Raw genomic sequence first — 26,722 nt, 5'->3', positions numbered from 1 at the left:
TTGCAAATGCAAAGTTACAGTTAAAAAAACATGTTGTTAAAATTAACATAAAAAAAATATAATACGTATAAAAAAGTGATAAAAATAACAAAAATATTAAATGCGTAGTTTAAATCTTTTCTACGAAATAGCCTTCTTATACAGAATAAATCCAGAAGCCGACTTTAATCATACTCCTGTTCCGCTCACTGTGTCTAAAACACACTACAACCCTGCGTCTCCCCGCTCAATAAGATATTATTAAAATACATTTAAATAACTGCTACTCAATGAAGTTTCTGTTAATGTTAAAGTATAAAATATTTCTTAATAATGTTTATATATAATAATAAAAAAAATGTCACAGTGTCTGCCATGTCCATTTTTTTAACGCTGGAAAAACGCATTACGCGTTTCCCCTACGGGAACAGTAGAGCTGTGGGCTCGCCGGAATCCTAGATGCCGAGTGCACGCCGAACATCGGAAATACCCACTAAAAACCAGCGGTACCCTTTTCCTTAACAAGGTGCGCCACGGGATCGCTTGCGCATGCTACCGTAACGCTCTGACGTGTCTATCATCTTGATCTATCCATTGGGTATACCATTCAGTTTTTACATTAGGTTTGAGAACCTAACAATATTTTTACAACGATATCCAACAAAAAGAGAACGTTAAAACTACGCACGCCTATTGCTAAATAAAAAAAATGTAAATATATGTTTCTTTGCTAAAGATAAATACGGCTAGATAGTGTAGATATTTTTAAAATAATATGAACATGAACTTTAAAAATAATATTTTTTTAGTATTTTATTAAATATATAATACCGCAAAGTTAAAAAAAAGTAAAAGATTTCCTCAGATCCGTATTTTTTCCTAATCTGTGGTAGATTTTTAACACAAAACAGGTGAATTGCTTCTATATTGATTAAAGATTTTGATTCTGACTTTGAGATTGAAAATATGTCTTAAAGATAACATTCCACAAAGGTATGTAGTAAAAATACATAAACAAATATTTAAAAGATTAAATCATAGCATGTAATGCGCAGTTTTAAACAAATTCTCACTTGAATCAATATTTGGTATGATAAGGTTAACAATTTTGCAAATACATTTTTAACGGAAGTTCAGTTAGCTCATTGAGTAGAACGCATAGATCTTAAGCAGCATTGAGCATTTATGTTCTTCGATTCTGTTTATTTATCATTTACTTCATGCCCGGTAACTATACTATGAATATCCAATTACATTTTGAGCAAAAAATATGTACAAATATTGGAAGCTGGAGAGTATCTGTTTCACCGCGTTAATCTCTGGCAACATCATTGCAATTTAAAAAAAACTTTTGTGCTTCATATAGCTCGTTTATAAACGAATGTTATATGATAAAATATGCTGATGTTTAGGAGCAATAAAAGTCGAAACAAATAAATAAGCGAAAACGTGCTGCACTTTTTTTTGAGACCCACCTGATGAAACAGGACTACCATCGCCACACACCTGTAACACTGCCGGCCTTTAAGGAATTCCAACAGGAACATACAGCTTTTTAATTTATTCTTATTTTCAAGTTCAAAAATTTCATCACAAATATATTTTAGGTAAAATACCTTAGTCAAAGTATTACAGTGATTTTTATACACAAGATTAACGTGTTAATATTCTACGCTCACGAACTGAATATTTGTGAACGCTAAAAACCATGATGGAGTATTTGGATCAGCTGCATCTCGTATCTGACTCTGATACAAATACTTATCAATATACTAACAACTGAGGAGAGATTTTCTTACAATGCGTATCTGAAAAACTACTAAACCAATATACATATATATTACCTTGTACCAGAAGGTGCAGCTCATTTCAAAGAAGGTTTTAGTATGTAATATTATATTATAAAAGAAGCTGCAATTCGCAGTTCCAACCGCTTTAAATTTAGACTATTGACGTGAAAAACGTGAACTTCATTTTGTATTTAAATATAAATCAGTTGATAATATCAAATACAGTTTGAAATTTTACTTGTTTATGGGATTAGTAAAGTCTAAACGAATGCAATGCACAAAAACTTAGTTGATAAATACCTAAATTGTATCGCATCACCTATACTAATATTATAAATGCAAAAGTAATTCTGTATCATTAAATAAATTAATTTGAGTTTATGTTTGAATTTAAATCTACTATCACACCACAATGTAGATTATATCAAGCAAATCCGACAAGAAACTCACTAAGACACTGACTAAGAATAAAACTTACCACATTCGCAGTAAATGGAACGATAAGGTTTAGAAGACCAGTGGCAGCCATGGAAACGAAAATAAGCAGCCTGCCACCGAATCGTCCCGTCAGCATACCAGCTGGGATCTGCAGTATGATGTATCCCCAGAAGAAAGACGAGAGTATCATATCCTTGATACTTTGACTCCAATCGAAGACCTGGAAAAATACAGATTTGTACCCTTTTATGATTCATATATATATATATATATATATTTTATAATAATAAGTTACTCTTATGTATAATATGTAGGCCAGTATGGCGGATAATTTCAAATTAATTTAGTGAAATATACACAACAAACTAAGCTTTTTGTGGCGCTCAAAATCAAATAATTATGAAGGAGATTGTTCTTAACACATAGGTACACATTATATTGTATGTGAACATTTATATGAAAAGTTCATATGAATTTATTGATTTTATCAATATTAATAATACTTGCGATACTGCCCTTTTCGATTACGATGGATTAAAATTCATTCGATGGTAAAGAAATTGATTGTTTCCAAAATACGAGAGAAAGCAATATTATGTATCCCATTGATGGAAATTGAACATCAGCCTCTCATTTCTTTAATATTCTTTTATTTTATTCTTTATATTATAATTTTAAGAACATTTCGAAACAAGCTATTATTTTTATAATAAATATTTAAAAGCATTTTAAGTAATATAAAACGTTCGAAAATATTTCTTTCTGTTTAATTGGATTCTTCAACGAGGATTTTTGTTGTTTACGAAATTTTACATTTTCTAGAACTTTATATTAAATATTTCAAAAAGATCAAAATACTTAATAAATTAATTTGTGTGTATAATTATTCCTGGTGGTAGAGCTTTGTGCAAGCCTGTTTGTGTATACCTACACCCACTCATCAGATATTCTACCGCTAAACAGCAATACCTATTGGGTTCCGGTTTGAAGGAAGAGTGAACTAGTGGAACTACAGGAACAAGGGACATGGTATCTTTGTTCCCAAGATTGGTATGGTGATGTAAGGAATGTTTAATATTCCTTACTTCTTCTACTGTACTATAAAAATTATTCGATAGAAGCGATAGCATAAAATATGTTTGTTTCAGTTTTGTAAAATCCCAAATATTTCTTATTTGGTATTTAACAAAACTAAAACAAACTTATCTTATTTTGCCAATATCTATAGGCTGTTGTGACCACTTAACATCAAGTGGCCCATTCGCTCGTCGCTACTTATAACATAAAAAAATCGTAAGGAAAAGTATACGTGTCGGATGAAATCATGCCTCTTTACCGCCTCGACTACCGTGCAAATGATTCTTCACCTAAAAAGGAGAAGCATTTGTCGAGCAGTGGGAAATTTACCTACAATTGTAAATAAATTGTTAATTTTGACATTGGGCCCTTAAATTGCAAGCAAATGTATTTGAACTAGTTATTCTTTCTAAAAAACAAACACAAATTGTTTCATTTTAGCCTGGAAGTGCTTTTATGCAAAATTTCATTTCATTCGTGTCATTTTATTGGCGATCGCCTATTTCGTTCTGAGAATGAAAAAAATCAAATATCGTATCAGTTTCGCTGCAATACATGCAATTCAGACGCCTTTATTATCCGGAAGTTGATTCAGATTATTTCGTATACTTTTTTTTAACACAAACGTTCGAAATGTTTGTATTTTCAACTCCATTTTTATTTATTGTTAATAACTTGAGTGGTTGATTCTATGCGTTTTAATGTTCTTATAAAGATCTGTTTATTTTGTGTTGCTTTAAATATTAATATACAAGCAAATCTAAATCAGAAATCCTTCCAAATTTGCCATTTTAACACATACACTTATTTAAATTATAAAAATAAAAAAAAAATATTCGGTAGAAGCAGTAGCGTATAATTAATAAATAAATTACAGATACATACTTCAATTTTACTTATTTCTATTCAATTGTTTTATATTCGCATTAATATATGTATAAATATGTATGTTAGTAAAAGTGATGTAACAGCTTGTAAATGCTCACGTAAACATGAAGGATTCCTCAAGAGGTTTATTTTCACGCCGAGCACAAGGTGAATTACAAACACGAATTAAGCACACGAAAACCCCTTTCCGGGTTGGAAATCGCAACCGCTAAGAATCAAGTATTCCAAAGAGCTCGGCTCTCATCAATTATACTACCCCTAAACATCAACATACTATGTGTTTAGTCAGCTAGTCTTTTGAGTTTTAAGGGTAAGTATATCGTTTATGTATTGATCTATAAATCTAGAAATTTTATCCCAGAACACATAACCATTTATTAAAATCTAACTTTGTATATGGAAAATATTTTTTTAGCTACCGCCTTCTAGTTTTAAATTACTAAAACGTATATTAAATATAATTAGACACTTATAATATGAAATGAATACTCACAGGAAAGCCGTATTGATTGGCTTTAGTCATTCCGAGGATGGTCACACTCATGCTGACCCTTGTAGCGTAGGAGATTGTCGTTGCCAAGAAGAGAAGAAACACTACAATGTGACGCATCCCTATAAGTTTATCTGAAACGAAATGAAAAAAAAAATACATTTATTTTCTATAATTGTGTAATCATTACTAAATATAACATATTTAAACATTTGTCTTTATTGTGAATGTCTGCTTAATTTACAATCAATCCACATATAATCCACGGGTAGACAAAGCGTTTTTATTCAAGCAAAAACTAAGTCGCTTAATATGAACGTTTCATATAAAATCACTACATATTATAAAGTCCCGCGCTGCATCTGCCTTATACAGATTCAAAAACTATCGAACGAACCAAATTTTCATACGGTTTTCACCAATGGACGGAATAATTCATACGGTAGTTTTAGGTGTATAATTAATTAACGCTTTCTGTAATGATTGTATCGAGACTCGGACTGAGTCTGAGAATTACATATATTGAGATACATAGATGTGATAAACGTATGTAACTAGTAGTTTCAAACATAAACTATTATAGATGCATATCCATATGTTGCATATTTTTAAGATATGGCTTATTATAGTCAGCGATAGCACATATTTATGAGAGAACTCACAGTAACATGAAATGTTCAAAAAAGGGGAAAATATAACGAGAACTATAATTTAGTTTTATTGCCACAAGTGATTAATCATTAACAAAACAAATATATTAATTTTAAACACTTATGAACTTAAATATTGCCATTTAAGGTTATGTAGTTTTAGCAACAGTACGCGATAGTAACCAGAGCGAGCCAGTGTAACTACAGGTATAAGAGCATAACATTTTACTTCTCTTGGTTGGTGGCGTGTTTGTGATGTATGGAATGGTTAATATTTCTTACGGCGGCAATTATGGGTAGTGGTGTCTGCTTATCATTAGCTCAACTCTTATCAAAAACAGTAATGAATATGATTATTTTGACTCCAAAATGAATACCATTAAGGCCAATAAAAATTCATAAAACATTTTCATTGTAAACTACGTGCGTCATATAAACATTGAAAGTCGTAACAAAGCCAGTCACGTACCCGCGACCCATTACTAACGTATCGATCACATGCACTACAGCGTCCATTCATCTTGTATGTGTTACGACCATTAAACAACGGTATTATGTTAGGATTCGTTCACATTATTTGTTTTAGTAATATATTATGAGCTCCAAATGAAACACATAATAGAATCTGCTTTATTTTAACAATTCGGTGTTTTAAAGTCCAGGTCAACGATCGTTAATTTTTTTATTATTTAAATAATTAAAGAAACCTAATAAATATAATATAATAAGGTCGAAATGGCCCAGTGGTAAGAACGCGTGAATCTTAACCGATGAACGTAGGTTCAAGCCCGGGCAAGCACCTCTGAATTTTCATGTGCTTAATTTCTGTTTATAATTCATCTCGTGCTTTTCGGTGAAGGAAAACATCGTGAGGAAACCTGCATGTGTCTAATTTCATCGAAATTCTGCCACATGTGTATTCCACCATCACCCACAATGGAGCAGCGTGGTGGAATAAGCTCCAAACCTTCTCCTCAAAAAGGGAGAGGAAGCCTTAGCCCAGCAGTGGGACATTTACAGGCTGTTACTTACTTTTACTTCTTTAAATAAATACGAATTTAAATCAAAGAACATGATGTCTTTTAACAAATTAAGTATATTTTTATTATAAAAACTTAACACTTAACACTTAACATCCGGTGGTTTTTTACTCGATAGTTTCTAAAATAAATATGAGCTGGCCGCTATATAATTAATATAATATATATCTGTACAAGTAAATTTAACTTAAAAATCAAATCAAAACCAAAACCATATGTATATTTTACATGGGTTCTTAAAAACTTACTAATAAATTGAATTTAAAGTTTCGTCACTATGTAGATTATACCGATAAGAAACGGAAGCTCAATTGTTACGTTTTTCTTAAATCATGTAATGTATATAATAATCACACACGATCAAATTATTTAATAATCAACGAAAACTATTAAATATGATCATCTATATAATATCGTATAATACGCCTTATGTGCTCATGTTTCTTTAACATGAGCTTTAAATTTATTCTTTGATAAAAAATTCTTGGAACAGTGACAAGAATAGCATTTATATTTTGGTTATATACGAGTACATGTTATGTAATGTTCTGTCCTCAGGTATAAAGCGAGATTATATTATGTTAAACGTTAATGATTACATGAACTGAGTGAGGCGAAATTGTCTGCCGCATATAATAATGTTAGCATACGACACATTTTTGTAACTAACCGCTACGATATATTTATATAAACGTGCTCGCCTGAGGTGAGGATCCTACTTTTTTATACATACAAGCTTTGGATGAATATCTTCCACATATGTATCTACCTATCCGTCTTGAAACAGCCTCGTGTAAGAAGCTATAATCCAAGACGAAGCCTTGGCGCAGCAGTAGGTTAATCGGCTGTTTCTAAGCCAATTGTTTATATAAAGTTTTACCAAAAAAACAGAAAGTATATGTATTATCGAGATAAATGTAGATTAATATTAGGAAAAATAAAGAACAATGACACGACGTCACTTTAAATAGTTTTTTTGTACACTTCCAACGTAAAAGCAATCATTCAAAGTTATTTTATAACATGCAAATAGTTTTTTCTGTAATTAGAGATAAAAAAATTGTTACATAATTACAGATGTACGAGTTTCCATATAAACAATTCTTCTCACGAAATAAACAATGCGAATAAACTTTATATAACATAAGTAAGCATAAAAAAATGGTACTCACGAGAATTGATTGAGAATCGTGTCAGTAACAAATGTTACAGGGACATCATGCTCGCTCGAAATCGCTCGAAATCTTACACTTATTCGTCTGACGCTCGAAGTCTCAATTAGTTATCGTGTAGCGAGCGCTAAGTTGTTTTAACATTAAAATAATTTAATGGTGGTAGAGCTTTGTGCAAGCTCGTCTGGGTAGGTACCACCCACTCATTAGATATTCTACCGCAAAACAGCAGTACTTGGTATTGTAGTGTTCCGGCTTTAAGGGTGAGTGAGCCAGTGTAATTACACTAGTGGTGGTGCATTGGTGATATAAGCGATGGTTAACATTTCTTACAATGCCAATGTCTATGGGCGTTGGTGACCACTTACCATCAGGTGGCCCATATGCTCGTCCGCCTTTCTATTCTATAAAAAAAATCAAATTAAACGTCCTGTTTCATTTAATCATGACGTACTGTAGGGCTATTCTTTAAGAAACTCACTGCAGACACGATAATGAAATATCAGATATACGATATTGATCATAATAATTATAGCTTAGAAGGTTATAAGTATCAAATTAGCATATTACCAAAAGTCTATTTTTAATCAATTAAGAAGTATATGAAGTTACTTTTTACAGAATAGCTTGCTCCGTTGCATTGCACCCTTTCCTTTGTATACTTTTATGATCGATTCCGACAGTCATTTATAATAGAGGATATATAACTGAGCAAAAGTATGACGTATGTGCGCGAACGCAGATGTTCTTTCTAATCCCTTATTATTATAGTCCGATGAGATAAAGAGTTCCAGCGAAGGACTACTTATTTTATATGTTTTCCGAGCTTTGCTTGCCTCAATATGTTACATATTTCTACAAAAAAAAATACATCAACTCGTTTCTATCTTATATCCAACGTAAAACTTAACGAAGGCACTTAATTATAGAACATAAAAAATATACAAACGATGTTAAACAAAACCCCAGATATCGTACCATATTCATATTTACTTAAGCGAATCTAATAAACAATACTAGTTTTAAAAAAATTGCGATTGTTGTAAAAAATCCTCGTTAAGCCTCAATTAAATTTCTGATAAAACGGAAAAATTAGAAAATGAAATACGTGGAATCATGATTAAAATTGCAAATTCAAACTGGGATCGAAACCCCTTGAATAAACACTTGGTAGTATTAACAATCTCAGAAAATAGAACCGTGGTGGGATAAACTTTAAACCTTTGTCAAAGTCTTTTTCCCAGCTGTGGGATGATTAATAGTTAAAGAATAAACTTTACCTTCAAAATTACTCTTTGATTGATGTTTTTGTTGAAGCGTGACATCTCCTTCAACTTTAATTAAACTATTTCCATGTTTGTTTCTATGTTTCGTTGTGTAAACCATTTTTAAATTCTTAAAAACGAACAACGTGTCACGCAAACGAGTTTTAAAGGAATTACTGACTGGAAATTGATAATAAAATTAACATTGATAACTATAATATATGTAAATCCATATCAATATATATTATCAAATAAAGAAACAGCGTTCGTATATACATAATTTACGTATAAAATAATAAGAATTAAAACTTTAGGTTTGATATGAAACGTTTTTCAGTGTGCAGCTCTGAATTGTTACTTATTAATGAATTATTTATGATGCATTCGTTTATCACTAGAAATCTAATCTGACTTTTATCTTAATAGTAATTGATTGAAGGTAGTTGATGACGTAATAAGTGACCAATGACCTTTCTGTATTTAGTTAGCGTTTAAATGTAATTGATATCATTCGTTTTAACCAAATATTTATGACATTAATTTACAATTAAATTATATTTTCATTTAGAAAGTATTTAATAAAAAATATTACTTAATTAAATTGAAATATCGTGTTAATAATATTGATATCAAAAGCGGTATAATAAAAAAATATTTATCAAAAGATAACGTTACAGAAACATTGCAATATAATATAGATAAGTATCTAAATAATATATGATTTGCAAAGCATTTTGTAACGAAACCATATTATCTGTTTTATGAAAAATTATGTGATATTAACTCTTTGTTACTATCACACTGCTGCGAAGGCTTCTTTTGTTAAGGACTTATACTGCTCACAGACAGACAGTATATTTCGCTAACACTGTACTATTCCAATGCAGGTTAATTCGGTCAAGGTTTCCTCACGATAAAACTATTCGCCGTCAATTATAAAATTAGTTGAGTTACGATATATACCTATTATATTATAAATGAAAGCACTAAAATTAGATAAAACAATAAATATCAAATAGAGGTTCATTATAATGAAATATTTCTACCATAAAATACGTTTGGATTTTCTCGGAAAATTCCCTATTAAGTTTCAGTGGCTTTAGGTTATGTGACTTTTAAAATAAGACGTTAAAATACAACAACTTCATTAATATAGAATGAACTACAAATAGAATGTTAAACTCGAGTAGGGACGTATTTCGTTGAATCGCCTTAGAAACGTCAAACTAAATGATTAATTATTAATTCGATTGCTTGTATAAAAAATAAGAACTCTTTAGGAAATTTTCCACTCAGCTTAACCCGTAGGTAAGCGTCAAGTTAAACTTAGAGTATATTTTATGTAAGAGGGGTAAACGGGCATGAGACTAACCTGACGGGAAGAGGCTCCACCTTGGTGGAGTACACATGTGGCAGAATTTCAGTGAAATTAGACTTATGCAGGTTTCCTCATGATGTTTTCCTTCAACGTCAAGCACGAGATGAATTATAAATACAAATTACGCACATGAAAATTCAATGGTGCTTGCCTAGTTTTGAACCCACGATCGTCGCCTTATTCACACTTTCTTCCACTGGGTCATCTCGGCTTTATTATTTATTGATTATTTATATAGTATTTAATTGAAAATAATTTCATTAACCATCAATTTCAATATTTCACATCTGCCGACCGTCCCGTTACAGCCACGTTTTTTTATAATATAAACATGTACATAATAAATTGAATAAATAATTATAATGTAGCAACGACAATAAAACAATACTCAGAAAGCAAATGCGCAAAATATTGTGAATTAAAAACATTTTATAAATTCTTAAATAACGTGGAGCTATGTACATATTACTTTGATTATTGAGAGCATAGAAAAGCTTTACAAGCATAAAGACCTATGTCTTTATATTCGCTTGTTTCAATAGATATTGTTTTTGTCACACGTAAGGCATTCCTCATATCGCTAATGTGTTTACTAATATGGAGTCGAAGCTATTATATCCTTTTTATTGTGATAATCATTTTTAGACATTCAATAATATACGTAGACAATTTTACGTTAAATTTTAACTCAATTGAAGCCTTTTATTACGACAATATTTTATTTATTCACATTATTGATAGATAATTTTGTAAGAATTAGATACGATCACTAAGCAAAAAAAAATTAAGTGTTGTCTTCACCAGTCCAAAAAAGATTTGTTGTGAAAACATATGATATCATATTTATTAAATTACTGTTTATTTATTACATTGTTATCGTTGATAATATCTGCACTTAATACTCCGAACGTTATAACCGATTCAATAACACTTGAAATTATTGAGATCGATTTAAACGCAATTAACAAAACAAATAGCTTATAACGTTTCACAAGATTTCGTTCTTAATATAAATTCTAAACCGAAAGTGTCACAGTTAACTTGAGGAGGTCAAACGTCATATATTTTCTTAAGTGTTACCAATGAAGCGTGATTTCCGAAGCTTAAAATATTTATTAAAAGTGGCGATTTCAATACCGGGTTGATGTGAAACATCGAAATTGATGGTTATGGAAAGGATTTCTAAATAAAAGAAACCAATAATTCATATGGAGTAAAATAAGTATCTCGATTTTCGTTAAGTAATGCAAACAAAAGAGAGTAGAGAGTGGCAGCGAAAAGCATGACATGCCGTTTGTCACATCAAAAGAATTAGTGATAAAAAGAAAGTGCTTCCGACGTAAAAAAACATTTATTATATCATAAAATTATGATAAAGTAAACAATATTATATACTATTTCCAACTAGCGACGTCATAAAGTAGTACTATAAACTTCGCATTGAAATTTGAAGTATCTGAGAATCACATCTTATACGATTCAAGAGTGTCTTCTATAACAGAATGTTCAAGAAGAATTTAAAATAGAATAAAGTAAAATAATTTATTTACATAGAAGATGTGATTTTTTAATTTACTTCTTAAGAGGTTTCATTTTTCCAAAAAAAATTAAGGGAAATTTTAGTCAATTTTAAAATTTTTACATGTAATTCTCAGTGTTCACCCACAAACTTATATTAACAATGCACCTACTTGCTAATTTAAACTATTCATTATTTTAATTTCCTGTTTTAGTCTTTCAGCAAATAAATATTATTAACGTTTCGTGACGGAAGGTCAATTGGTTCTGGCGTTCAATTGACAAAACCGTACACTTTCAATTTATATTCAATTAAAATATTTTAAAATATTCTTATTACTGACTACGACCCTGACGCTTCATATCGGAACTGACACTTCGCAGCTTGGCAGTCAGTCAGGATATTGCTTTTTATAATAGTTGCATATTTTAATTTTGTATAAATTGAAAATTGACGACCATTCTTAACTTCTTAATTATTAAAATTGTTTGCACTAAAGTACATGCTAATATGATTATTATAATTTATTACCTGGGCAAGCAAGTTTTGCTCTGTTCTAATGATTGGTTATAAAGAAATACGTTTATATAAATAAACTTAAAAAGCAATACCATATCTGACTACAAATCTTGGGCTAAATTTTTAAACCGTTTCATAGATTTATTATGTAGATGAATAATTAGCCGACTGCGAAATAGATGAAGGTTTCATGTTTAATTTTGATATTGAGTATTTCTGAACGTTTTCTACGATTCTGTGAGATAATTGTTTAAGGGATCAAAGAAAGAAGCAAACCAATCATATAACTAAACCAAATAATTGTTAATACTTTTAGGTCGAATAACACATTCGAATAACGGAACAACTTTAAACTTATTCGAAACAATTTCTAAAAAAAAACTTGAATTTTTTACGTGATATATAAGCATTAAATTTAAATTATTTCTTAAATAAAATTAACGGCTCATGAAATATAATAAGTTTACCCTAAGAGGGCTATCGTAATGACATCGGCTAAATTACCCTAAAATGACATTACCCATCAAAACAAATTTCTAAGAAATAATTCTGAAATAAGTCAGGCGAACCGTATCGACATCAAATAATCAAAAATATTTATTGGCAAATGCCGCAGAGCTTAGTCTACTCGTTAATTTATTCATATTAGAGGGCTATTTAGCATCTGTAAGCAACCAATTTTATACATTTTATAAAATACAGTATTAAATAAAGCCGAAGAGTTGATATGTTGGAATTATTGAGACTTTAAAGATCTACCAGTCAGATTTGATAAGACTTTTTGCGTTAGATTGTCCATTTATTGAGAAATTACGGTACGACTCACCCGATCGACACGGGTCGCGGATCAGTTACCCACAAAATAATCCAGACAGCACGCTAGAGAAGCTGGCCTAGAGACAATAACATTATTTAACTGTAATTTTTTTGGAAATAATAGCTAATCCCTAATATTTTTGTGACTATCTGAATATAATTAATTCTTTCGACTGTATCCACGCCTTTTATTTGTGTAATAAAATATATCTTTTAAGATACTTTGCTTTAAGTTTCATGCAGGTGCCTTTTTTCCAATTGTATATAAATGTTATGTTTTGCATATCAAATATGGGGAAGATTTCAACGCGCTGCTATGTTAGATGACTGAATATCGACGAGATGTAAAATTCAAGGAATTTCGACGTCACAGAAGCGTTCTTGCATAAAGTCTCTTGAACCAGATCGTTTTTAGTTTAATTTTTTATGTGATACATAATAAATGCTTAACGTAATATTTTAAACTCATACATACACACAAATAAAAACCAACACCTAAAAAGATCATCTAAGAGACTAATAGCAATATATTTTTTTAAGAAATTTATTATATTTCTTTTTACCTCTCCAAATAAGCGTGAACTTCGTGCTGACCTTGACCTACAGGGCTTTTGTAGACGTGACGACGACAACTATCAGGATCAGCTCGAGATCATTCTGGTATCTTTGTAGTGTTACAACGTTAAACAGCATTGATGAGAAAACCGACACGCTGGTCAAAATACTGCAAAACACATCCCGCAAGTGTTTTCCGCCACAGAGAAGAGACAACGCACCAGAACTCTCTGCTGAGACACTCGAGCTCATGAGAAAACGACGAGAACTACCATCGTTTTTGTCAGATAAGGCCTTAAACCGAACAATAAAAACGCTGACGCGACGCGATCTCCGACGCTCCAATACCCGTGCCATCAAGGCTGCGATTGAGCAAAATCGGGGATCGAAAGTGTTCGCTCGCAAGTTTGGGAGGCCGCGTCTGACAAAACTTAAAACTGAGAATGGTGGGGTCGTTACCTCTAGGCCTGAGATTGTCGGAGAAGTAGAGAGGTTTTATGAGCACTTGTTCTCTTCAAGATCGGATAAACCCGTGGGAATCAGTATTGATGACCAGCGCGCCCCTCTTATGCGCCATTACTCCGAGGAGCTCCCGGTCGTTGACCAAGGCGAGATTAGGGCGGCTCTAGAACAGCTTAAAAACAACAAAGCTCCGGGAGATGACGGAATCATAACAGAGTTGCTTAAGGCAGGCGGGACTCCTGAAAGAGCTAGCAAGCCCCTTTAATTCCGTCATCCAACATGGCAAGACCCCGGAAACGTGGAGCGAGAGTGAGGTGGTACTGTTTTTCAAGAAAGGTGATAAAACCCTCTTGAGAAACTACAGACCAATCTCCCTCCTGAGTCACGTGTATAAGCTGTTCTCAAGAGTCGTCACGAACCGTCTCGCCAGACGACTTGACGAGTTCCAGCCCCCAGAGCAAGCCGGCTTTCGATCAGGCTACAGCACCGTGGACCACATCCATACTGTTCGGCAGATTGTGCAGAAGACCGAAGAGTACAATCAGCCGCTGTGTATGGCATTTGTGGACTACGAGAAAGCCTTCGACTCCATCGAAACCTGGGCAGTGCTCGACTCATTGCAGAGATGTCATATCGATTGGAGATATATCGAGGTACTGAGATGTCTGTACAACGCCGCTACAATGACTGTCCACATCCAGGACTGTAAGACGAAGGCGATCCAACTGCGCAGAGGGGTGAGACAGGGGGGATGTAATATCCCCGAAACTGTTCACCAACGCGTTGGAAGACGGTTTCAAGACGCTGGATTGGACTAGGTATGGAGTCAATGTAAACGGCGAGTACATCTCACACCTTCGATTTGCCGACGATATCGTCATCATAGCAGAGTCGCTGGAACAACTCACCGAAATGCTGCGTAGCCTAGGCGAGTCTTCCCGGTGTGTCGGTCTCGGTATAAACTTGGACAAGACCAAGGTCATGTTCAATAGGCATGTCGTGCCGAGACCGATATACGTCGAGGGGAAACCTCTCGAAGTTGTTAGTAAATATACCTACCTAGGACAGATAATACAAGTCGGTAGGAACAACTTCGAGAAGGAAGCCGATCGAAGAATTCGCTTGGGATGGGCAGCATTTGGCAACCTTCGTCAAGTCCTCAAGTCGTCTATACCGCAATGTTTGAAGACGAAAGTCTTCAACCAATGCGTCTTACCTGCCATGACATACGGTGCCGAAACGTGGACACTAACTGCGGGACTAGTCCACAAATTCAAAGTCGCTCAGCGTGCTATGGAGCGAGCTATGCTCGGAGTATCTTCGAAGGATAAGATCAGAAATGAGATTATCCGGAAAAGAACCGGAGTCACCGACATAGCTTGCAAAATTAGCAGGCTGAAGTGGCAGTGGACTGGTCACGTATGTCGTAGGATCGATGGCCGTTGGAGCAGACGAGTCCTAGAGTGGAGACCGCGAATCGGCAAGCGCAGCGTAGGGCACCCTCCAGCCAGGTGGACCGACGACCTTAAGAAGGTGGCGGGTACCAACTGGATGCGGAAGGCGGATGACAGGGAGCTTTGGCGCACCTTGGGAGAGGCCTATGTTCAGCAGTGGACAACGATTGGCTGTTGATTGATTGATTGATTGTAGTGTTACAGACGGTTCTTATACAAAGGGACACTTATTATGGACGCATATTTTGAACAAAACGTTAATTTGTGTACTCTGTCACGTGTTGAAATGTTTCGCATTTTAAACATTTTCTTAACAATCAACTTTAATATATTTATGATATTTGTGAATGTAGTCACTTTAAATTGAATATAATATAGAACGCCTGATATGTATACATAGTATCTTATTATATGCTCGTCCACCTTTCTATTCTATAAATAAAAAAAATAATAATAATAATTTTCATAATAACGTCTGAAACCGTACAGGAGTTAAATTCTACTAACAAATTGCTATTTTATCGCATTCGAATCAAAACTTTATCGTCGCTGTTTAACCGATTCCCTATTCTACTAACAGAACGATTTATTTGCAGTTCGGTTCAAGTTCAATCAGAATAGAATCGGGAATGTATCGTAACCGTTACAAATTATCGGGAACGTATTGACATCGTTATGTCAGTAGAATTGGCTCCCAACTCTTCAACATGTTGATAATCGCTGCTTCACCTAATCGCGTATGTTAACTCCGCCCCTTACGTACAAGCTGACCATAACCTATTTTGATACAAGAGAGTAATGTATGCAATCAGAGCAATCGAGTGATCTAACCTGGATAAAAACACTTGAGATATAGCTTCTGTGCTTATCTAATCTATATTTTACCACTTAAGTGCTATCAATTGAATGTATTTGTCATTTCAAATACATAGCATTTATCTTAGCGCCAAATAATTACAATTATATTTTAGAAAAAGAAATAAATATTATTATAAGAACTATTCGGATTTCATCCGAAAAGACAGCTCAGATCTGAGAAGTATCCTCGAACGAAGCTCAACAGGACAATACTACTAATAACATTTTACAATTTCGTTATAGAAACCGAATAGAAATGTCATCGCTGCTGTGTATCCGTTTATTATTTCACTAACACAACGATCCAGTTGTGTTTCGGTCGAAGTTTGATCGGAATAATCGGGGACATATCGTATCCATTATTAATTAATAGAATTTTGCAATATATACATAATAGCCAAACTCAGATTTGTTTTGCCTGTGTACCATACCGTATGGTATTTGATTGAACGGTGTAGCAGTTGTGATTGTACGTCAAGCTATATAAGCCAAAAGTACAAAATTTCATAGTAATCAGTTAAATTATGTCAAAATGTAAACCCAAACAGACATATCAACATCAATTTTTATATAGTTATATTTTTTAACTCAAACTTGAGATTGAAATGTTTTAATAATAATAATAATAAACAGACAGCCCCTGCTACGTTTATAGTAATAGATGTTTTCAATGTAATCGCTAAGCAGTTACGTTGACACAGCGACCGTGACATTTTCAAGGTTTATTCGCACAATACCGCGTTCATCCGAACAGAAATACAGAAAATTGTTACAACCACGCTATAATCACGACAGAGAACATGATTGAAAAAAAAAAAACAACTTCAATAAATTTTACCAATACGGTCCTGTTAATTATTAACAATACGCATCAGTTATTTTATACTATACTTTTACTATATCGTTATACTAAGTACTGGTGGTAGGGCTTTGCACGCTCGTCTGGGTAGGTACCACGCACTCATCAGATATTCTACAGCAAAACTTACTTGGTATTGTTGTGTTCCAGTTTGAAGGGTGAGTAAGCCAGTGTAACTACAGGCACAAGGGACATAACATCTTAGTTCCCAAAGTTGGTAGCGCAATAGCGATGTAAGCGATGGTTAACATTTCTTACAATGGCAATGTCTATGGGTGTTCGTGACCACTTACCATCACGTGCTCCATATGCTCGTTCACTTACCTATACTAAAAAATAAATAAAAAAAATATGGAGCCAGTGTCAATCGAAACAAGGGCAAGACTATTTAGAACTGAACATGGACTCGACAACGATAATATCTAAATTAATTAGAAGTGATTGATCATTATAGAAAAAAATATTGCATTTAATTATAAGATCAATTAGTTTTAAGGAAATATAATAAAAATTGCACGCAAAGTTGGCGTCACCGTGATAGCGATCTGTTATGGACAATTTCTTACACAAGAAGATTAACTTACAGAGAGGTGTAGTGCAAATAAACATAGTTATATATATATATATATATATATATATATATATATATAACTATTTCGATTGGGTAGTTATGACGTGAAAGCAATAAAGACGAACAAACACATTTTTGCATTTATAAGTAACGATAATATCTTCGTGAAACTTAATTAAATCATCATTGTCGCTAACCCTTATGTCATCTATAAGGTCTCGTGACAATCAGCCCAGACCGCTTACAACGCTAAGCGCTGTGTTAATTAATTATTTAAATACTTTTTAAGTTTTATTTGATTAAATTCCCCTCATAAAACTATGAATATTTTTTGTGATTTTATGTACAGTGCAGTACAGTATAGTAAATAAATAATAATGACCTTCCGACCGATTTCGGTCACGGCAGCCAATCTCAAGAGATATTAGCCAACTAAACAGGAGATATTATTGTGCACAAGTGTGTCTGCAAACACAGGTGCTCTTCTCTCTCTTTCATAATCCGATGGGACGGCAATCCGACACGACCAGAAAGAGTACAGGCGCAGACCAAGCAACAAGCTTTACGTGCTTTCCGAGGCACGGGAGTGTACACACTTCCAACTTCCAGACTCCGGGCTGCTACGGAGATTTTCTGACAGAAAAATCCAATAACTTTTTTATTGGCCCGACCTGGGAATTGAAACCAGGACCTCCGGGTCTGCGGCCTTATATCAAGCCACTAGACCACAGAGGAAGTCCAGTAACAACTTATGAACGTCCCACTGCTCGGTTAAGGCCTCTTCTCCTTTTTTTTTGAGGAGAAGGCTTAGAGCTTATTCCACCACGCTGCTCCAATGCGGGATGATGGAATACACAAGTGTCAGAATTACAGTAAAATTAGACACATACAGGTTTCCTCACGATGCTTTCCTTCACCGTCAAGCACGAGATGAATTATAAACACAAACTAAACACATGAAAATTCAGTGGTGCTTGCCTGGGTTTGAACCCACGATCATCGGTTAAGATTCACGCGTTCTAACCTCTGGGCCATCTCGGCTTTTTTATGTATTTATAAATAAATAAAATAAAAAAAAACTAAAAATTGATTTCGTAATTTATTACAACGTCAGATATCACTTTGATAACTTTTATTAAGTATACTGATCGATAGATCCGTCTTTAGAGAAACTTTTGCGACATCACTCAAAGTGTTCAAGGACACACGATCATTGTTACTTAATTACAAATACTTTATAATAAAAACATCGTCCATGTCGTAATGAAATTATATCAGTTGCAAACTAAAAGTCCAGATTTAGTTTTGCAATATAAAGCGAAAAGGTTCTAATATAAAGAATAGACTACAATTTTATAACCTACTTATAAGCTATGTGTTCCATTTTTAAAATATAATTTTCTTTATACAGTCCACTTCAGTGTTACTTCAGTGCCAAGCCAAGGAATCTATTACAAGTAGAAGGAATTATTCTAACGACGGTTATATATTTTAAAAAAATAATGGTAACAAAAACTTCAACCCTCAATCATTTGTCACTTAAAAATAAATATTCATAATATTTTATTATATATTGTCACAAACGTCAAATCATCACGATAAAAAATATATGTTTCTGTTGACGTTACTTTTCATTTTACCGTTGTTGGTTTTAATTTGATGATTTTGTCATGGATCACATTATCAGATTTGAAACAAATTATATTACCTTTCTAACAAACCAAAAATAGTTAACCATTGAAATTGGACCTTATCGAAAAAAATAACGCTGATCATACATTAAAAAAAAGAAACATTTTTTGACTCCATTATTAACATACTTATAGGTAATCAAAAACCATTAGAATCCTTTTCGATAAATCTAAATATTTAACTACACAAATATTTTTTAAATACAATTTATATAACTTAACTAGTTAAATTAATAACATAAATCAATTCCTAAACATATTCACGAGTAAGTTCTCGAATGGGCTTAAACCATGCGTATCAAATATAATGTGGTTTTATCACAATGAGATCAAACCACCTGTGAAGTTGATTGTTTGCTTCGAGCGAGTTTCAGCGGCTTTCGTTATTGTATTTGTTATGAATACACGCGGAAATGATACGCACATATATAAGTAGATCATTCGTTATATAAACTGCTATGTATAATGTTTGAGGACATACATAAACAAACAAACATGTCATAAAAATAAAACATAATATTATGTTTTTTGTCATCTGTGGAATATCAAATATTAATATTATTGTGTGATTCTTATTCTGACCACGGCGGTCGTTTATAAAGAAAACGAGTGAGCGAGCACATTGCGTTATAGTGAATAGATTGTGAATTTAAGACACATACACGTTTCTTCACAGTGTATTCCTTAATCGTTGAGCACATTACGAATTAAACACAAATTAAGCACAGGAAAATTATGTTTTGTTGCCTTGGGCTTAAGCCTCATTCCGCGATTCAAATTCACGTGTTCTAACCACTGGGCCATATCAGCCCAAAAGTGTAACGAATTTTATACAATTAAAAGTACAATAATACAATTTAAATATATATCAGCGAATGCATTAAATCTGCATTGATCCGAAAAAAAAAATTGCCGTTACACTTTTAACTCAAGGGAGTTTGTACAACTCATTGAAATAAGAATATTATATTATATATAATATTATAAATACGAACGCAACTCTGTCTGTCTGTTGCGCTTTCACGGGTAAAACACTGAACCGAATTTGATGAAATTATTAGGCTACTTTTTTATACCGCTCACTAAAGCAATCGAAGCCGTGGGAAAATAATAGTGATACGTAATGGAACCTCGCGCTTGATAACCAATCGATCGGTAGAACTGTGTCACGAAGACATAATTTAAAAGGATTTTGAGAAGGACTGTGGTCACGGGGTGTACAAGGACAATTGTTGTAACTAGATTATCACCTGTTTAAATTTTTTTGTTTTAAGTTTTTTTTTTATGTTATAGGTAGGCGGATGGTTGAATGGACTACATGGCGATGGGGACATCGGTGATGTAAGAAATATTAATCATTACTTACATCGCCAATACGCCACCAACCTTGAGAACTAAGATGTCATGTACCTTATGCCTGTAGTTACACTGGCTCACTGACCCTTTGAGCCATAGTAATATGATAGCTTGGAACACGTATATACAGATCCGATAAGGCTGGTACCGGAACATATTGCCATTAAAAAACCACACCATTACTGACTTTTGTATCCGCTCCTCTGTACTGTTGTGTGTCATTTCTTTTTTTTTCCTGTGACCGTCTGATCCCAAATTAAGCTTGTACAGAGCTTGTACTATGGAAACCAGACAACTGATATACTACATATACTATTTTTCTTTTGTAAATACATACTTATATAGATTCAGGACAAACAGATATGTTCATGCATACAAATATCTGTCCTGGATGGGAATCGAACCCACAACCTTCGGCGTGAAAGGCAAGCATCCACCAACTACACCAACCGCCTCGTCAAAAATTTGTCAATTTTAAAAATAAACCCCGTTTTTACTTTGATTTTCTTGTTCATAGAATATCTAAAAAATCTATAAAAGTGCTTACTTCAATTATTATAGAGTAAAATAATTTTTGTTTTTTTTTTTCATTTTGATTACTATTTAGGAAGGTGATTTAACATATTTATTACCTGCACAATATTGTAGGGATAAAACATCTTAAATCACTGCTGCGTATTTGCGGTACATGAATAGCTTAATACTTAGTTCTTGAAGCGGTATATCGAGTTGTCTATTTACAATAAGGTGGCTCATTTGCACTTCTTCCTTCCATAAATAAATGACAAAGACAAAAAATAATAGAATAGGGAATACCTATAAGCGTGTTTTTTTTCTTTTTTATCTGTGATCGCTATCAATAGACGCAGTTCGTTCTGTTTTTGTAAGCAAACTTAATTTCCATTGTTTGTTAACTTTTTGCGTTATTGATGTCTGTGTTGTGTTTGATCGTTTTGACTCTGTTTAAGAATACTTAATGTTTTAAACGTGCGGTCTCTATATGACAGTTTTTATTGTATTTTTTTAATGAATCCATTTATAGTCAGTAACATTGATTATATGCAGTCTTTAGTTATTATGTATTGATTTATAAATATATTCATATTAAATTGGTTCAGATTATATTATCTTAAAATATTTATTTATTGTAATCTTGTACAAACATCACTTATAAATAAATAATTCAAGTTTTTTACATACATATGCTACAATTACTCATAAACGTATAAGTTTTATATTTTATATAGAAATTGTATTAGTTCAAAATGTCGTACCTTGAAGGAGAAGTTTTTGAGCATACTCCACCACGCTGTTCCGTGGTTGGTGGACACATATGTATGTATAAGGCAGAAATGAAACGTACAAATTAATAATTATCTATTATTAAAAATAGTGGTGTCAGTAAGACAATAAAAATTGCCGTAATTTTTTTTAAATAAATTACAAATATTCCAAGAAACAATCGGTAAATATCGCTAATGTCTTTGAAGCTGGACGCTTATCCATGCGCTTAATTTGTGTTTTTAATTCGCTGGGTTTCGTGGTTTTATGTTAATCATCGACGTAATTAGTGACTGGTGATCGATTTAGGTTTTTTCAATTTTATCGACATTTATAATCAGATACCAAAAAAAAAAAAAAACACTTCTAAGATTCCATTGGCTACTTAGCTTCTACTGAATACCTAGCTTAGTCTGAGTTACAGTGTTCTGTGTACAATACTAATTTGTATGTATATATCTTTATAATTTTATTTTATCCTTTTTAATTGCATAATTAAGTATTTTTATATTATCCTAATTATCAGGTTTTGTTTTAAAGTAGGCAGTCTAACAAATGGGCAACCTGATGGTAAGTGGCTACTACGACTATTAATATTAAAAATTCCTTTAATTACCAATGCACCTTGAGAACCAATATATTATTTCTCTTTTGCATTTAGTTACACTGGCTCACTCACCCTTCAAACTGGGACTCAACAATTCAAAATAGAATAAGTGATGAGTGGACGGTACCTAAGCAGACGGGCTTGCACAAAGACATACCACCAAGTTAAAGTTATAATTATATATTCTGCTATGTTTAAATAATACTTGATATTTTGTTCTACATCGGAACTTACTGATGTCCCCAACACATGGATATCATGGTTTTTTTTACTATTATATATAATAGGCCAGCGCTTGACCGTTGACTTGCCTGATACACGGAGATGGATGTGATGATGATGGACTTCACACAATTTAGAGCAATTCTGTAAAACCATATACGAAAATCACCGCAGAATACAATCGAAAAGTTTCAGAATATGATATGCGATATTGACTTTAATTATTATTACATTTAAAGGATATACGTATCAAAATAGCATATCACCGTCAGACGGTTTGCGACATTTCACGAGGGAGATACAAAGTGAGATCTTACAGCATCAATCAACAGCCAATCGTTGTCCACTGCTGAACATAGGCCTCTCCCAAGGTGCGCCAAAGCTCCCTGTCCTCCGCCTTCCGCATCCAGTTGGTGCCCGCCACCTTCTTGAGGTCGTCGGTCCACCTGGCTGGAGGGCGCCCTACGCTGCGCTTGCCGATTCGCGGTCTCCACTCTAGGACTCGTCTGCTCCAACGGCCATCGGTCCTACGACATACGTGACCAGCCCACTGCCACTTCAGCCTGCTAATTTTGCAAGCTATGTCGGTGACTCCGGTTCTTTTCCGGATAATCTCATTTCTGATCTTATCCTTCAAAGATACTCCGAGCATAGCTCGCTCCATAGCACGCTGAGCGACTTTGAATTTGTGGACTAGTCCCGCAGTTAGTGTCCACGTTTCGGCACCGTATGTCATGGCAGGTAAGACGCATTGGTTGAAGACTTTCGTCTTCAAACATTGCGGTATAGACGACTTGAGGACTTGACGAAGATTGCCAAATGCTGCCCATCCCAAGCGAATTCTTCGATCGGCTTCCTTCTCGAAGTTGTTCCTACCGACTTGTATTATCTGTCCTAGGTAGGTATATTCACTAACAACTTCGAGAGGTTTCCCCTCGACGTATATCGGTCCCGGCACGACATGCCTATTGAACATGACCTTGGTCTTTTCCAAGTTCATACCGAGACCGACACGCCGGGAAGACTCGCCTAGGCTACGCAGCATTTCGGTGAGTTGTTCCAGCGACTCTGCTATGATGACGATATCGTCGGCAAATCGAAGGTGTGAGATGTACTCGCCGTTTACATTGACTCCATACCTAGTCCAATCCAGCGTTTTGAAAACGTCTTCCAACGCGTTTACATTATTCTTACAGCATGCTGCAGGGCTATTCCGTATGAACAAATTCGAAACTTACAGCAGAGAACGGTCGCGAAATTTCAAAAAGTGTCAACATTCACCATAATAATTATAGCATTTTAAGAATACACGCATCAAAATAGTATATCGTCATAAGTCGGCTGTCAACATTTCACGGGTGAGTAATGAAGTGAGTCCTTACAGAATAGCACTGTTGTTCGAAATATTAACAAGAGTTCCATTTTAATGTAGCCATAGAATAGTAATCAATTTCGAGTTGAGTTTACAGTTTTACGTTGATTTTTATAAAGTAATTTAATGTATAATATAAGTTTTTAAAAATAAATTACTACACAATTCATGACTAGTAAATCTTTGACGGGAACAAGTCATTAATGTTGTTATCAGGAAAGAAATAATTAAAACCTAATTTCTTTCACGTTTTAAAAAAAATATTGAGGCACTAAATACTTTACACGTAAAAAAGCCGTATTTAATATCATTTTAATACAAATATTTTTTTATATAATTTTATTTTTAATAAATGTACAAGACAATAATATGTAAAAATACGTTATCTGTGTAATATTAAAAATGGAATCATATTTTTCGAATGTTCGTTTTAAGAATGCTCCGAGTTGATATAAAATATTGATATAAAATGTGTTCGAATTTTGAAATCTTATTAATACATAAGCTCAAATAAATCTATTCTCTAGAAGGTATACTCATTTGAGGCTATAGTTAGATTTAATTTATATTAAATATTCGTCAATTAACCATTGTAAAAGATTAAAGGCCACCCAACCAAAGTGCTTTTATTTTTATTCTGAGATTAAATATTGTGATAGGTTTGATTGCATGGAGTAAGCATTGCATTTTATTTATAACTAGCTACCCTTCCCGGCTTCGCACGGGTATAGTAATAGGCCAGGAACCGTTGTGAGTTTACGCAGATCAACTAAACAAAGTTTCATCAAAATCGTTTGAATGATTTAATATGTATTAATATTAATGCATAGAGTACAAACATACAAACATTATTTTTTATTTATATATGATAACGGAACCTTATTTCCTTTATCATAAATGATTGTTATCGTCCTAGATAAAACCAATAAACTAGCTATGAAATAATTACTTTTACAATAATTAGAATTTGTCTTAAAACAATTTATAGCTTTACCGTTTATTACTTATATTTTTATTAGTTCTATAACTAGAGAATTATAGTTTATTTTGGTATAATTTATATTAAATATTTAATTGCACGTACACTTTCAAGTCCGGAAGTAAACTTGACAAATAAGTATGTAGTATGACCTACAATTCGAAATTACACACCATACAATTACATATTTCTATTATTAAAGTAATTTTGGAAATAATTAACACAAACTCACCAGGCTTAGGCGCCGATACCTCCCCTTCAATGACACCCATTTTAATAACTGTATTTAATTATTATATTTTTCGTTATAATTAAATTATAATATATTAAATATCACAGTCCACACGCTTTGAAATCGTTCGTTCGTTTGGTATGATAGTAGTACGCGCAAGGGCAGCGCCTTGGTAGTACAGGAAGCCGTCTGAGTGCGCTTGCGCCGGTCACGGCATATTTATATATTGTCGCGTGTATATCCGTTCTGACCGCGGGTTTCCTTGCAATTTTAGATACACATTTATTAACTAATCAAGTTACATTGAAACAATTCAAATTATTTATATTCACCGTACAAAATATATTTTGATTTCTTGCGTTTGTAAGCCAGTGCACTGGCGTTTGCTCAATTGATAACTGGCAACATGTTACGATGTATATTATTCCATTACCAAAATTAGGGTGGCAGGCCCGTTCCTTTTCATATTCGTTCACAATATTATATTTTTTTGAAGATATGACCTCGAATGTATATTTCTTTTAATAAATTTAACATTTAACTCCGCTTATTAAAAATATACAGTTAAACACTACCTTTTTTGTCATTATTGATTTGACATTCAAAAGAAGAAGACAAAATACAAAGCATTGTTTAACTAATCAACTTCTAAACGACATTTATAAGTAAGGCCATTAGTAATATCATAATAAACAGTGGCTAATTGCCGGCATGCGTTGCAATATTTCTTTTTTTTTATTAACACTTATCTGATACGATACAACTCGCCATCTAATTTACGTTGATAATATAAAAAACTCTTACTTGAGTGTCAAAAAAGATAAACTTAATCGGTTGAATGGTATAGAAACATAAACGGACCGACAATGATTATTTTTTTATATTTTTTTTTTTTTTATAGAATAGGAAGGCGGACGAGCATATGGGCCACCTGATGGTAAGTGGTCACCAACGCTCTTAGACATTGGCATTGTAAGAAATGTCAACCATCGCTTACATATCCAATGCGCCACCAACCTTGGGAACTAAGATTTTATGTCCCTTGTGCCTGTAATTACACTGGCTCACTCACCCTTCAAACCGGAACACAACATTATCAAGTATTGCTGTTTTGCGGTAGCATATCTGATGAGTGGGTGGTACCTACCCAGACGAGCTTGCACAAAGCCCTACCACCAGTAAATAAATAATATATAGATATA

The 26,722-nt window shown here is 33.4% G+C and overlaps 1 protein-coding gene across 1 annotated transcript in view; it reads right to left on the bottom strand.

Annotated features, from left to right (window-relative positions):
* Positions 1–25,696, bottom strand: part of LOC126773815 (putative inorganic phosphate cotransporter) — a 31,482-nt gene extending 5,786 nt beyond the window's left edge. Inside the window, exons 1-3 of the mRNA XM_050495011.1 lie at positions 25,521–25,696; positions 4,666–4,796; positions 2,248–2,427 (exon numbers count right to left, since the gene is read on the bottom strand). Coding sequence (XP_050350968.1) covers positions 2,248–2,427; positions 4,666–4,796; positions 25,521–25,560 — 351 coding nt within the window. The 5' untranslated portion in view covers positions 25,561–25,696. The remainder of the gene's footprint in view (positions 1–2,247; positions 2,428–4,665; positions 4,797–25,520) is intronic.
* Positions 25,697–26,722: the final 1,026 nt, after the last annotated feature.

This window comes from Nymphalis io, chromosome 15 (genome assembly GCF_905147045.1).
Source record: "Nymphalis io chromosome 15, ilAglIoxx1.1, whole genome shotgun sequence".
In the NCBI taxonomy this organism is placed as follows: domain Eukaryota; kingdom Metazoa; phylum Arthropoda; class Insecta; order Lepidoptera; family Nymphalidae; genus Nymphalis; species Nymphalis io.
The sequence above is the reverse complement of the archived record's forward strand: the minus strand, read 5'-3'. Positions and strand labels throughout refer to the sequence as shown.